The sequence below is a fragment of the Ambystoma mexicanum genome, chromosome 12 (genome assembly GCF_040938575.1).
Source record: "Ambystoma mexicanum isolate Mex_15411 chromosome 12, UKY_AmexF1_1, whole genome shotgun sequence".
NCBI classification, from domain to species: Eukaryota; Metazoa; Chordata; class Amphibia; order Caudata; family Ambystomatidae; genus Ambystoma; species Ambystoma mexicanum.
In genome coordinates this window covers 386,689,497-386,704,549 of record NC_090936.1, presented here as the reverse complement: position 1 = coordinate 386,704,549, position 15,053 = coordinate 386,689,497, and the positions used below count along the sequence as shown (strand labels likewise).

At 47.4% G+C, this 15,053-nt stretch overlaps 1 protein-coding gene across 1 annotated transcript in view; it reads right to left on the bottom strand.

Annotated features, from left to right (window-relative positions):
• The window catches only part of MRPS35 (mitochondrial ribosomal protein S35), a 300,787-nt gene that overhangs the window by 158,453 nt on the left and 127,281 nt on the right, over positions 1-15,053 (bottom strand). Inside the window, exon 6 of the mRNA XM_069628518.1 lies at positions 3,939-4,048. Coding sequence (XP_069484619.1) covers positions 3,939-4,048 — 110 coding nt within the window. The remainder of the gene's footprint in view (positions 1-3,938; positions 4,049-15,053) is intronic.

The window sequence follows — 15,053 nt, the reverse complement described above, 5'->3', positions numbered from 1 at the left end:
TGCCCCTTTTGTGGTGGGACCAAGAATGATCGGCATATTGTCTTTCCCCATTCTTTAATGGCTTGCCAGGATGAATGGTTGCCCAGAGCTATGCTAGAAGTTCGGATTCATTTCAAACCTGCCAGCGATTACCTCCAAATATAGCTATAAATCACCTCCATAGCAGGTCTCTTGGCTGAGAGAATGACATCCAAGACGTCCTCTGGAAGGTCCCAATCCTTGTGCCTCAGCCTTTCAACCATCATGTAAGAAGATTGGGTGTGCTGAGGTTCGGGTGGAGGATCCGACATCCAACTTGGAGAGAAAATCCACCCTCAACGGAAGATGTAAAAGTGGGCAGATGCTCATGTCCAATAGAGGACGTCCTCTGAGCACAGTGCGGGGCAATCAGGATAAGTGGACCCAAACCTCTGCAACCTCCCGAGCACTTGTGGCAAGACAGGAATCAGGGGGAGCACACTCAGAAGACGAAATTTCCACTCCACTACAAATGCATCCCCCAGTGCCCTAATCAGGAACTACTTCCCTTAAGCAGAACAGCTTGCAATTTCTGTTGACGCCGGAGGCAGGGTTGAAACTCCCCAGAAGGACCTCCTGGCACAGTTACCACTCACAGGAGAACTAACTCTGCCTTCTCAAGGTATCCACTAACAAGTGCTTAATTTGTAAAAATATAAGTTCCAGGGCCCAAAGGTTTTCTGATATGGCTGGTATCTGCTTTCCTGCTGCCGCCAGTCAGATACTGGTGGGAATGAAGGGGTGGAAGAGGGCTTTATCTCTCAGGTTACATATATTATAGACGTCAACCTTTTGACTCCAAATCTTGCCTTACGGTTACTAAGATCTTTCAACCTCAGGCAGCACAGCTATCAATCGGGATACACAATCTTACAGAATCAGCACTTGGACCACAGATATATTAAATAGGCTCCTGTCTGAGATTGCAGATCCATTATGCAGGTACCTTGATCATAAAGACTTAGTCCACAGGGAGAGGAGCTCTCCATGGTACCACTTCTTTGCTCAGAACTAATGCGTGTGTCTACCTCACTCCCTTATCATCTTCGTTCCTGCAGAGGAATGACCCTGAATCCAGCTTCCCTCCCCTTTTCAACATACAATGCCAAATTCTACTGGGATACAATTTGATATAAGCTTTTTTTCGGCTTTAGTGCCATAAAGGCATATTACATTGTATACAAAATTACACATAAAACCAGATAAAAACGTATACAAACCAATAACTTAATACTTAGATCACAAGCTTAAAATAGCGTTTATTATTTCAAGGTTGCATACAGAGCATATATACACAGTTTGTCCCTCTACTACGAATCACACTCACCCTTCTTAGCCATACCTATGGAGGTATTTGGCTACAAAGTATAAGAGGTTAAGAACTTTGCTTTTCCTGTGAAGGTCCATTGCATCTGTTGCCCTTTGAATGCCTTTGTATCTAAAAATTGGATTTAAATACTTGGCTGTGAGATCATTATATCTGGGACAGAACAAAAAGCGGAGAACAGTCTCACATGATCGCCCCGCAGGCCAGGCATTCAGTACTGTTTTGGTCGCTGCAATTTCTCTTGACGGAGGCCATTCGCAGGGTCCCTGCTCTCAAATCAGGAGTCATACTGGATGGTTGTTCCCAACACTGCCCAAGACCCAACTCTATGCACCAGAATTTAATGTGCATCAGCCATGGAGTGGCTTGACTTCCTTCCAAGGCTAGTAAATTAATCAAGATTTCCTTGAACATGTGTAGCCCAGATACAGTCCATATACAGGCCCAAGAAAGAAGCGGAATGACCGCCATCGAGTATTCAATAGGGCATAATGCACATGCGAGATGCAATGTAGCGTTTAGTGCACTATTGGGTTACATCAATAAGGATTTGAGGAACTTGTCCCTCTTATGGCTGCTGTTTTAGGAAACACCAAGATCTCTGCACCATACACTGCTGCTGGGATAGCATGTAGTATATACAATTCAAGGTCAGGGGTCAAAGCACCCCTCTCATGTGATTGGTAGAATGTCCTAATACCCCCACTGTATTTGCTCAAGGTCGCAATGGCTTTGTATACTTGTTCACACCAAGAGCCGTTCTCAGCAAAACGCAAACCCAAATAGTTGTAGGTGGTAACATGCTCCAAAATTACACCTCTCTATATTGACATTTAAATTTCTGGCTGTTCTGCGTTTGAAAAAAAGGGTTTTAGTTTTGCTTTTGTTGATTTCCAGACAAAGGTCGCCACATGTCTTCAACAACAAAAAAACACTCGTAGTGTGCGCCTTATGCCCACTGGAGTATTTGATGTTCAGTATTCATAGAGAAAATGAGCAAACGAGAGGAGGAGACAGACGGATAGATTGAGCGCCCCTAGAACTGGGTCCGTTACAAGCAATCCTGAGTCGCCTTGCATTTGGAGCAGACCGATGTGAATGGGGTTGTGGGGTGAAGGGTGCAACCACACCCAAAGCCACAGAAAGTAGAGAGTGTAAGAGCGCGGGAGAGACTGACCTCTCAGGAACTTGATCCAGGAGAAGAGAAATCCACTGTCCTCATCTGAAAGGAACGAGGGAGTCAGTGGTTTGGGTGTAGGAATTAAGTACCTCTACACAACAAAATGAAGGGGAATGAGCGAGTACCCTGACCCATGAGAAAACTTAGTGCTCAGAAGAAACTAATAGATGATGGGAAAGCCTGGAGAAGAAAAGGACTGTTGAGGTCTGGAGAAGAATCAGAGACAGTGAAGAAAGCTGGATAACGTAAGAAGAATCAAAGAGACCAAGGGGGGTCTGAATGTAGAAAGCACAAACTAAGATTGTGGAGAAGTTTAAATTCAAAGTAATTCCTTGAGGTAGTTTCCGAGGGAACCATCGTTGGCATTTGTTTACAGACTAGAGCCAGACACTGATAGACTAAGTTGTGAATACTTTTGTTGGCAAGGATTTGGAAACATTTCATTTATAAGCATCAGGTCAACAAGGAGGCCAAGGGACTTGTTAACAGTAGGTTGGACCTTTCTGCTGGCCATCATCTTTGGACTTCCTTTTATAGGATAGGGCTTCCCTGGGGGGACAGAGGCTTGAGACTTATTTAAATCATCAATCCATGGTATTAGGAAAACTTGGAGCACCCACTCCCAACCCGGGCGCTCTTAAGAAGATACTACATATTGTTTGTAGATCATTCCCCTAGGACCTGCAGGCCTTTTTCCAATCCTAACCCCAAAGTAATTTAACTCCAATTAAAACCCTGATCCTGCAAGTACCATCTTTGTTTGTATTTCTCAACATCCTCACCCTGTCCAGTCCCCACCCTAGGCTAACAAATAATGGGTAATAATTGGGTAAAGAAGCCTGTGTCAGAACATAAATGACAAGAAATGCAAACAGGTGCCCTTCACCTCACACACAACCCCACCCTCCCCCAGAAGCATCCATGTGTAGCAATACAAGTTTCAGTGTCCAATGGTTTCAGTATTTACAAATGTAAAGTACAGTCAATTACACTAAAGGCATTTGAAACTGGAATGCATTTGACCATGGAGCAAATAAATATAAACCAGCAGAAAGACAAGGAGGATGGGGGCATGGGTAAAAATGCAGCAGTAAAAGGGACAGCTTTGCCGTGTAGTGGAGAGACTAAATATCCCCAAAAGAACGCATCTTTACCAGGACACACATATAAAAACACATTTAAAGTAGCAGGGAGTTTGGCAGATCTGGTGTAACACACTAACTGTGTACATCCAAAAATAACTGACTTATAATAGGATTGACCTGAACAAAAACCAAACCTGTCTCGAAAATTAACCAATCACAATAGAAAGAGTCAAGGAGATGCGAGGAATCTGTAACCTTAGATTTATTCCAAATTGTCAGTCCTGCCTCTGAGCGCACCTGTGCCGCCAGCATCTCTTGTATTACCTACCTGTCTGCAGTGATGGTAAGCGTATCTGTGCCTTTGCAGTAACGCTCTCCTACAAGTTTAATGAGCTTCTTCCTCGCATGGTCATCCAAGTTCAGATTGTAAAGTTTAACCTTAAAAAGGAAAAAGGGAGAATAATAACCTCAGTTCCAGCAATAAATTGTACACTTTATCACACACCCTTGAGGTTGACTCAATCTTCCAGTTTTCAAATTTCATTTATGCAATAATCCTCCCGTACGATAAACATTAAAACCCTCACTCGGAGGGTTTTAAAACATTTGTTTTAAAAACAATTTACATTATTGCGGAAATAGATCAACATGAAAAACAGAAGCAATGCACTGATCTAATTTAAAGTTTAGCAATTGCAAAGTGATAAACAGATTCATTTATCATATTCCAACAAGCTGTAACTGGAACAAGAATACAGGGCGAAAGAGGAAGTTACCCAAGATTAAAGACATAGCCAGCAGGAGTTAGATACCTTAACTTGAACATAAAACGGCTCAATTAGACTGCCCCTAGCACTGACGCATTATCAATCCAAATTGAAAGGAGAACCTCCAGGACAAGCTGAAGGGCACCCCATAACAGCAATATTTTATTAGCCTTGTTATTCCTATAAAATTAACCTTTTCTAGGCCCAGGACTATCCTTTCACTTTTTCCCACTGCCAAAAGGAGGCAGTATCTCGACGTCCACTGTCGAGATGCTGAGCTACTATGGCCCAATGAACAACAGCTTCCTATTGTCTCACTAATCCAAGTGCAACGTAGTACAGAAAAGTGGGATTTCTTTTTTCAGTTGGGATGTCGCCTTTGATAACAGTTAAGGGTGAATAAAGCAGCTCCGCAGGTATGAGATGTTCTGCCAGAGAACAACTGGGAATACATGGTGGTTGCAAGGTATTAATGCTAAATTGTTGTAATTTCTGTGCATTTGAACATGTTCAGATTACACTAACAGGTGAAGGAATTATTATATAATATAAACAATGTACCAGGAATGGATTTGCGTTAAGTTGTAGGACAATATTTATCTCCATCACCCTCACTAAAGACTTACTAATCTTCCTAGGGACTTTGGAGACTACTGGAGAGGGCAAGAATTGGTGGGTTCCGAGCAGATTGAGGAGGTGTATCTAGCTGTTCCTGGACCTTCAGTTGGAACATCAAGATCTTTGAGGCCTTGCATTTAGGGCCTCTACTGCCGCACTCTCAGATTGCCTGTGGTTATTGGGGGACCTCCAAGGCTCTGCTGCTTTCCAACATGTACCCACTTTAAACGGTGGTATGTGGGTGATGACGGTACAGCAACTATATCCAAGCAGCCAGACGACACTACAAGCATTAGGAGCTGCCTATGGCCCTAAGAAGGGAACCAGAGGAACCATTTTAAAATATGATCAACGGTGCAGCAGAGTGTCACAGAACAGGAAAAAGGGAGCCTCTGCACCGAAGGCCTTTTGGGCACAAGCCAGAATGTCCATGGTCAAGTCCCTTTTCAGCATTGACACCCCTAAGTGACAGCCCCCGAAAGGGAAAGAGGCAAATTCACATTGGGGCTGGCAGCAGTGAGAGGCAAATCCAGAAAGATTACCCTAAGGCAGAGTAGAACAGCAGCATTAAACCGGCCATGTTTCCTCTGGGGCATGTTATAGCCAAGGAATGAAAACACAACAAAGCCAGAATGATATATGATATGATATTTTATTTATATCGCGCTCGTACACAGGTGTTTCAGAGCGCGACCAGGCAAAGGGAGGGGAACAGGGGAGAAAACAGAAACAATGATCTTACTAGGCCCAGTGACATTGAGAACGTGCAAGGGCATGAGGAAGGTAAAAGGGGTAAAAGTGCATGGGAGGGGGAGAAATTGGAAAGTGCAGAGCATAAGAAAGGACAAGATAAATAATAAGTAAATAAATAAGGTGATCCAAAACAGTGGTAGTGCAGCCTTTGAGTGGCCAAGTGCAAGGTTAGTCAGATAGGGAGTATCTGATAAGTGCAGAAAAAGAGTGTGGGGGGCTGCATGGGTACAGATACAGGCCCCAGTTCAAGGGGTGGCCAGGAGGCAGTGCAGGAGGGTGACAGGGTGAGCAGGTTCCTGGGCCCAAAGGGCAGAGGGAGGCCAGGTGCAGCAGTACCGAGAGAGAAAGCAGATCAGAAGGGGAGAAGAGGGACAGAGGCGAAGAGGAAGGTCTGGAGGAGCTTCCGGAACCGTAGATGGTTCTCCTCAAGTTTCAAGGTGGCAGGTAGGCAGTTCCAGAGGGAGGCCCCCGCCGAAGACAGATCTACCACCAGCTGGTTTCTTTGAAAAACGACTGACCCTGAGGGAGTTAGAGGTAGAGGAGCGGAGGGCTCTAGAAGGGAGGTATTTACAGAGGGATAGTGGAAGGTAATTTGGACCCAGGCCCCAGAAAGCCTTGTGGACAATGCAGAGGGTTTTAAATGTAATCCTTGCAACCACAGCGAGCCAATGAAGGGATTTCAGAGCTGGAGAGATACGAGCCCATGGGCTTGAGGCCAAGGACAAGTCTCGCAGCCCTGTTCTGGATTAGTTGTAAAGGGCGGAGAGTGGAGGCAGGTAGATTTAGAAGGAAGCTGTTACAGTAGTCCAACCTAGAGAGAATCAGAGTTTGGGAGACAAGGAGCTTCTGAGGGAAGGAGAGGAAAGGAACCGTGCCTTTAAGGAGGTGCAGTAAGAGACGTCAGAGATGTGTGCGGAGAAGGAAAGTGTGGAGTCAAAGATGACGCTGAGGTTCTTAGCTTCGCAGGTAGGGGCAGGGGGAGGGCCAAGGGTGGCCGGCCAAAGAGTGAGGGGAAAGGATGGAGGGGGTGCACCAATGAGTAGGATCTCAGTCTTGTTGGCATTTAAACAAAGATCATTTGCGGCACACCAATTATGAATGGCGATTAGGCAGTCAGAGATGAGGGAAGGAGAGGAGGTGGCTGAGGGAAGCCTGAAAATTAGTTGGGTTTCGTCAGCATAGCACTGGAAATATGAGCAGAACATGGAAATACAGGAGGCGAGAGTTGCCAGGTATTGGTTGAAAAGCCAGGGTGAGAGGTTAGACCCCCCTGGGAACACCACAGGTAGAGAGGGAGATAGAGGATAGGAAGGACCCAAGTTGTACCTGGTGGGTCGATCAGAGAGAAAAGAGGTAAGCCAGGTCAGAGCCTGATCGGTGATACCCAGGTTGTCACGGAGACGATTGAGCAGGGTGATATGATTGACCGTGTCAAAAGCAGAGGAGAGATCAAGTAGGATGAAGACAAAGGGAATGTTAGAGTCAAGGTTGGGGTATGATAATTGTATGGCGTACAAAGAATAGAACACTTAAGGGGTGGGGGGATTTGTTTAAACCCGCAGGGTGGGGCTCCCAAGTCAGTGCCGTTCCAAGTGAAAACATATTTTCATTTGAACAAAGAAATTTAGAAAGAACGCTCGGAGACCATTCCGAGTGGTCTTTAAACCAAACTGTCACGGCCCTCTGTTTCCTCTGACCCACAGAAGTGTGCACAGAGGCCGACAGTCGGGCTGGGCCGAAAGACAAAGTGTGACAGGTGTTGGTGTGACTGTCTGCACTGGGGGGAATGATTATAGCTTAGGAGGGGGCGGCAGAGTGAGTGACAGATGAGTGTCAGTGTGTTTGTGACTGTGTGGTAGGTGAGGATAAATGTTTGTGGCGGGGATGGGAGGGTGTGGTGGAGCAAGTACAGGTGTCTACTGGAGTGTGTTTGTATGCATGTCTGGGGGTCGACGGGGACTGCATTTGCGTAGAAATGGACGGATGGCTTGAGGTTTATGGTGGAGGCAAGGGTTTAAACCCACAATTCAAAGTAAAACCTCCCACCCCCCAAAAATCTTGATATTTGCAAATCTTAAACTGCCCAAAATTGGCTGGGGTAAAAACATCTTTTTTTTTGCATGCAGCATCACTGTTTGGAAATATTGCATAGAACAGTCAGGACAGCTTAGCCACACTTCTCTCAGGACACTGGTCCCCAGTCTGTCCCTCTTCCCCCTCAAACAGATCAGCCTTATGCGTCCAGTACTTCGTTCTCTGGGCATTTCTTGACTTGCCTTAAACTTGTGTGATATTGACTTTGCCTGGAGTTTTGGAAAACCTAGCATAACCCCTGGGGTCTTGGGTCATCTAGATTGGTGGGAGGAGGTGAACTCATGGCCACTGTCACAAGGACCTACAGAAGACATCATCGAGACCAGCCGTATCCTCAAGCAAATTATTCAGTCCAGTTCAGCAAACACTATAATCCACAACTACGATTACCAGAATTACCCTCCGTTAGGAAAACCAGGGGGGTAAATTGCAGATTCATGAAAATGACTATGGGAAAAGCCCTAATCTGATCCCAGAGCTAGAAAGGACATTGAACAACAGAACATGATCACAGGTTATTCAGGCCCAGCTAAAACGATTAACAAAGAAACACTACAACTAGTATAATCCCTCTTTCCCAATGAAGGCAAATCCAGACTGGATGTGTGTGGATTTGGAAGCAGGATAAAAATGGGGAGACCAGGGTAACCCATAGGAGCGTTTGTCACCCCCAAGAAGGATGTCCAGAGAAACTCATGCCCGTCTCCTATTTAACACCCAGAGAAGCATGATGAAGTGCAACCTTCAACACTGCAGTCACGGGATATCTAGAGAGAACTCCCGGTCTTTCCCACACTGAGGTGAAATCTGAAAGGGAGAGAATGTCTGTTTCCCTCACAGCTACAAGTATGGCAGGGAGAGAGATGCCTGCACCGCTCCTTTTATTGGAGGCAAGGTTTAAGTTACCTACCTGTAACTATTGTTCCCTAGCATGGGTCCGACATGGATTCACATGCTAATGAATAGTCAGTCCCCTTCGTTAGGCTGAGAATTCTCGGTAAAAGAAAAACAGTTTCACTTTCACTTTAAAGCTGTATTTCCCCTCTGAATCACTGTCTTCTGGGTCATACTGCCCCCGTCCCCCCATCCAGTAACAGTCCTCTCTGCCTTAGCACCACCTCTGGCAGCAATCTTCAGATTTGATAAGCATGTAAAGTGGCAGTATGCTGAAGAAGAGCCTCAGAGGGGTTGGAGGGAGGGTTCGCATGTGAATCCATGCCAGACTCATGCTAAAGGACAATAGTTACAGGTAAGTTACTTAAACCTTCTCCAGTATGGAGTCTGACATGGATTCACATGTGCATGTTCAATGAATGCACAGCAGTACTACATTACACAACCATGGGAGGTGGCAAGGCTCAACTGAACCAATTAACACTTACCCCTCGAACAGACTATCAAGCAAACAGGTTGCTTAGCACTGCCTAGCCGACTCTGGACTCTTCCCTAGAATCCCTGTGGACGTAGTAGAACTTTGTGAAGGTATGCGTGGTCCTCCACGTTGCAGCCCTGCACACCAGAAAGGAATGTCGTCGACGCAGTGATCGCTCAGGTGGAATGGGCCCGCAGACGGCCTGGCAGAGGCCGGTTCGCCAACCGATGACAGTGCATGATGCAGCCAGAAGCCACCTTGAAATAGAAGCCTTGGCTAAGGCCTTCCCATGGCTCATAGGACCAAAGTTTACAAACAATTCAGAAGTCATCAGAAAACTCTTCGCACGCGTTACGTAGAACTTCAAGGCAAGAGCAACGTCCAGCGAATGCAAGGCCCTCTCTGCCGGCGACCAAGGTTTCAGGAAGAAAACAGGCAACACCAAGGGTTTGTTGAGGTGGAATTCCAACAGAACCTTGGGCATGAAAGAGGGGTGTGTACACAGTACCACCCTTGTTTCATGGAAAGTCCGATACAGTTGCTTGCAGGATAGGGCCTGGATCTCACCCACATGTCTGACAGAGGTGATGGCCACAAGGAAAGTCGTTTTTTCACAAGAGTAACTTGAGTGGGACCTGATGCATAGGTTGAAAACGTGCCCCCCATGAGCCTTGTCAGGACACGTTGAGTTCCCATGCTGGCGCAGAAGCTTTCACAGGCAGGAAAGATCGGAAAAGCCCCTTGACGAGTCTGTGGGACCACAACGAGGATCTACACAGGGTTCTTCTTCAAAGGGGTAAAGCGTACAGAAACAGACCTTCTGGAGATTGAATCCCCTAAGCTCCTCAGTTGGTGGAATCTGCTGGCAAACTTCTGGCATTTGGAGTTTGCTGCCGTGGCAAAAGATCAATCCCCATTTGACGAACAGGTGGTCCACCTGATCCCGACAAAGTTCCCACTCATAGCAGGAGCGCAGTCCCCTAATGAGTGAGTCTGCGATGGTGTTCTGGACGCCGGTCAGGTGGAGAGGGACAAGAAAATTCCCTGTTCGATGGCCCAGTGCCACAAGTCCTGTGCTTCCTTGGAGAGCGCTGGGGACAGAGTGCCCCCTTGCTTCCGGATGTACAACATGGTGGTGGTGGTGTTGTCTGTGAAGATCCTCACCACCTTACCCTTCAGAGACGGCAGGAAAGACTTGAGGGGCCAGAATACTGCCCATAGCTCAGGATGTCGATGTGTAGATCATTCTCCTCTGGAAGCCACAGACCTCTGGCATATAGACGTCCGGTGTGAGCCCTGCAACCTTCCAGTGAGGCATCCGTGCCGACAGACTCCTGGTATGGCGGGGTCTGAAATCCCGTCCTCTGGGCGATGAGGGCGCACAACGCCCCTACCACTCTATCGCATGCCAGAACTCCTCATTGAGAGAGATCTTGTCCGCAAAACTCCCAGACACTTGTTTCCAATGTGCATCCAAGAATTTCAGTAGGGGGGGGGGGGGGTCGCATCTGCTACCAGCAGAGACGGACGAGGTAGATGCAGGATGACATCATGCCCAGCAATGACTTGATGGCCCGCAGCTTGGCTGACTTCGCCGACAGTCGCTGCACCTTCACTGGAATGGCTGCTAGCCTTTCCTCCAAAGGCAACACCTGGCAAGCCACCGTGTTGAGTCTGGTGCAGAGGAACAGTGCGTTCCGCGATGGCATTAAGAATGACTTTGGATAGTGTGAGAAAACAGAAGGTGTCTCACCCACTAGTCCCTGGGGATCTGTCATCCAGTTGGCCAGGACACGCCCATCGCTTTTGGATCCAGTTCCTGGGGGTGGACCAGTGCGGGAGGATCACCTGGGTGAGGGGTCTTCGGGAAGTGGGACATCAAATGGTGAGACGCAGTATCCCCTTACTTATAATACCTTTACCCCATCCTACTAAGTAGGATATTTAGGAACTCCAACCCACCATCCCTCCCACCCCTTCCATTACACTTCCCCACACGGATAAAAGGCGTAGCACAAGAGCACACTCTGAGGAAGGCAAAGCACACGAGGAGACAGCAATTCCAAGCTGTTTATAAAGAGGAGAAAGATGGCAAAACAGAATGGGATTGCAAGAAGGGAAGTACCCTTGAACTTTTTAGACAAGGAACCATTGCTTTCATGACCCTTTGAGATTGGAAAGCATAAGACCAGGAAAACAGGCTGAAGAATCCCACATTGTGTATCGGGCCATCCCACGTCAAGAGTCAAGGCGGCAAGAATTACCCGCTGTGGTACTGTCCTTGGCAACAGAACAAAGCAGCATCAGAGAAATCAACACAACCGGTGAGTTGGGGAGACCCATACAAGACCGGTCTGAGTTGAAGGCAAGGTTCAAGCGGCAACGCTGTATGGCAAGGGCTGGAACAAACATTCTTTGAAATGCCTGTAATAAAAGACGCAAAAAGAAGGAACTGTTGATTGAACGTTGAAACAAAGATACGATACCTTTAACAGAGTGGTCCGGTACTACATAGGTGCTCAATCGAAGGTCTCTGCAAGGTATCAAGTTCAAAAGAAAGTTGTACAGAGTTGTGAATAGAAGTGGTCCTGTGACGGGCCAAGTAAAACCCTGCACACAATCAAAGTCTTTGATGTTGATACAATAATAGACTTTGATGTTTGATGTTGATACAATAAAGAACATTTGTGGCAAAGTAGATCAAGTTGATCCGAGCCCGACAGAGGGAGATCAATTGTATACATCTGAAACTAAGTGGTCCTGCAACGGGTCAAGGCAAATCCTGCGCACAGTGGAAAGTCTTCAATTTTGATAAAGTAAAGTATATGATTCGGTCGGAGCCCGACAGAGGGAGATCAAATGAAAGCTTTGTGTTACAGTGGGCCTGAGCCCAGTGGAGGGGGCCCTGGGGTTCAAGAATCACCCAAGAAGTTTTACAGGAGAATTTTAAGGAGAAAGGAACTTTTGAATGTTGGTTTGTCGCATCAGGCCCTCTGAAGTAAGACTTTGACAGTAGGCCCGATACTGAGATTTGAATTGCACCCTCGTGCTACAGAAGCCAAAAACTGTGTTAAGCTTGAGCGTGCTGCCTAGTCCCGTGCTAAAAACGTGGCGAAGGGAGGCCAACGGCTTGAATATCCTGACATATCATTTCTTGAACACTTTTCTTTTTGCAGAACATTGTTTCCCACACTATTTGGATTTAGAAGTAAGGACTGGCAATAGGTTTATTAGTATAAGCCCCTTTTATTTTGACAAGACACCACTAGGACTGCGTTATTTGATGGCCATAGCTTGCTCCCATATTTAGATCTAGATAGGCGTTTATCAAACCCTATTGAAGTTCAATAAACACCCTTGAACTGTGATCAGTTGTGTCCGTCTTACTGTTTGATACCATGCCTTCCTTACAATAGTTTACGAAGAATACCAGCTCCGTCTATAATCGGACGTCTCCTTCGTGTGCTTGTTGGTCAGATACCAAGAGCGGATGCGTATCAGCCAATCATCCATGGACGCGTATCAGCCAATCATCCAGGTACGGGTATACATGTATGCCCTGCAGACGCATATGGGCTGCCAAGCAGTGACACATTTTCTAAACACTCTTGGGGCTGATTTCAAGCCAAATGTTAGGGCCTTGAACTGGTAGTGTTGGCCTTGCACCACAAACTGTAGGAGCTTTCTATGTTTCCTGTGGATGGTGACATGGAAGTACGCGTCCTCTAGGTCCAACATCATCAAGAAATCACCTTCCTCCAGTTTTTTGAAGCACGTGCTGCAGCACGACCATCCTGAATTTTTGTGACTTCAGGTAGTTATTCAGACGGCGCAGGTCCAGGATGGGTCTCCACAACCCAGTCTTCTTTCTTACCAGAAAGTATATAGAATAGACTCTGGAGCACCAGAGCCATTGGGGAATGAGCTCTATCTCCCCTTTACGTAACATGGCTCGCACTTCTTCCAGGAGCTGAGGGATGTGAAGCTCCCGACGGGGAACCGGTGGAATATGTGGGTACCTGCGTTGGAACTCCAAGGTGCGTCCCTGGGCGGGAGCGTCCAGCACGCATCGGTGGTGATCCTCTTCCATTCGCTGATGAACCTAGTCAGCCGGCCTTCCAGCAGGCTGCATGAGTGGGGGCCAGACGCCTTGGCCGGTTCAGGCTTGCTTGTGCGCCGGGACCCTGCCCTGTGGGCGAAAAACCTCTGCTACCGTAGGCCTGGGAGAGACCTCTGTAGACTTCCTGGTTGGATGATCAGGGAGGTTGCCTGTATGATGTGGAGACTCCCTTGGATGATCTGCTTGATTTCCCTTTGGAGGAGCGAAAAGAAGATGAGCAATGCTGCTGAAGAGTGCCAAAGGAAGGTGCCATCTCCGTATTGGTCTTTATGGCTTGAAGGGATTCGCTGACTACCTTCCCAAACAGTTTTTCTCCGTCGAAGGGCATGTCCAGCACCTTCGCATGAGCATTCTGATGAATGTTTGCCGCCTTCAACCATTCATGCTGACAAAGACAGACTGTTTCCCATCTGCCAAAACCTGCGTCGGCAATGTCCACTGCCACCGTAATGGCATGGTCCGACGGCACCTCCCCTTCCTGAAAGAGGGCGAGAGCTTCCATTTTCTTGTCATCTGGGAGGAATTCCATGATAGGGCCCAGCTTGTACCAAAGCTCCCAGTCGTATCGGACAAAGATAGCCAGAGCATTAGCCGCCTTAATCGTGAATGCCGCCGCGTGAATGAGTCTCTACCCCATGGCGCCCATTTTCTTCCCCTTATTGTCTGGGGAAACTGATGATGATGAATGTTAAGACGGATTTCTGAACTCTGTCCTGGAGGCGCAGAAGTTCAGAAGGCCAACCTAATTACTTGGAACAGGGTAACCTCTGGACAAGCCAGACCAATCAAGGTAGCGATCGCGGCGGTCAAGACTAGGTCTCAAGAGGGGTGAGGGTGACTGAAAGCCCGCAATGAGCACACAAAGCAAGAGCGCTAACAAACTACTCCAAACAGTTGTTATATCAAAAATAGATACACATTTATTTTAAGGCCTTTAAAATAATGACCGTAGCGAGAAAATCACAATATCACGATATTAAACCAACACATACCATATCAACACAATATATATACAAATACACAGTCGCAAGCGTTTAAAGCACGAAATATGTAGTCCACCTGCCAGGGAAGGAAAACAGGCAGTGCGATAATGCTTTCGACTCAGTTCGCCTTCATAGGCACCTAACTAGATGGAAGTCCGAGCCCTGCGAAGAGTGGAGCCTTGTGCTCAAAGTACCTGCCACGCCGGTGCCAACGGGCAAAAGGGGAAGCTCTTCGGAGGAAGTCAGGCAGTTCGGGTTAGTGCACAGCAGAAGGAGAACAGGTTCCGCAACTCAAGCGCAGCCTCCACAGCGGGCAGAAGCAGAGTGCGAGCGCGGCAAAAGGGTGCTGTTTTTACACAGCAGGGAAAAGCAATGGGACACTGCAGGAGGGCGACCAGATCCTAGATATACTACTCACCGGTCCCCGAAGCAAGCAGACCCAGGCTTCTCCACGATAGTTTCAGCAGCTGGCAGGTTCAGAAGAGCAGGGAACGCTTTGTAGTCGTGTAGAGCAAAAAGACGTCCCAATCGACGAAACCGGCACAGTTTTGTTGCCGCACAGGACAACGGAGCGGCCGTGTGTATTCGAGCCAAATGAACCCTCCTCCCTTCAGACCTGGGAACGCCAAGCGTACGAAGCGTGGGAGAGGGACAAGGACTCGCAATACAACACAACCTGGCGGCGGTTGCAGAGCCAAACTCCTTTGTAAGCTGGTCAGTCAACTGGATGGCCCAG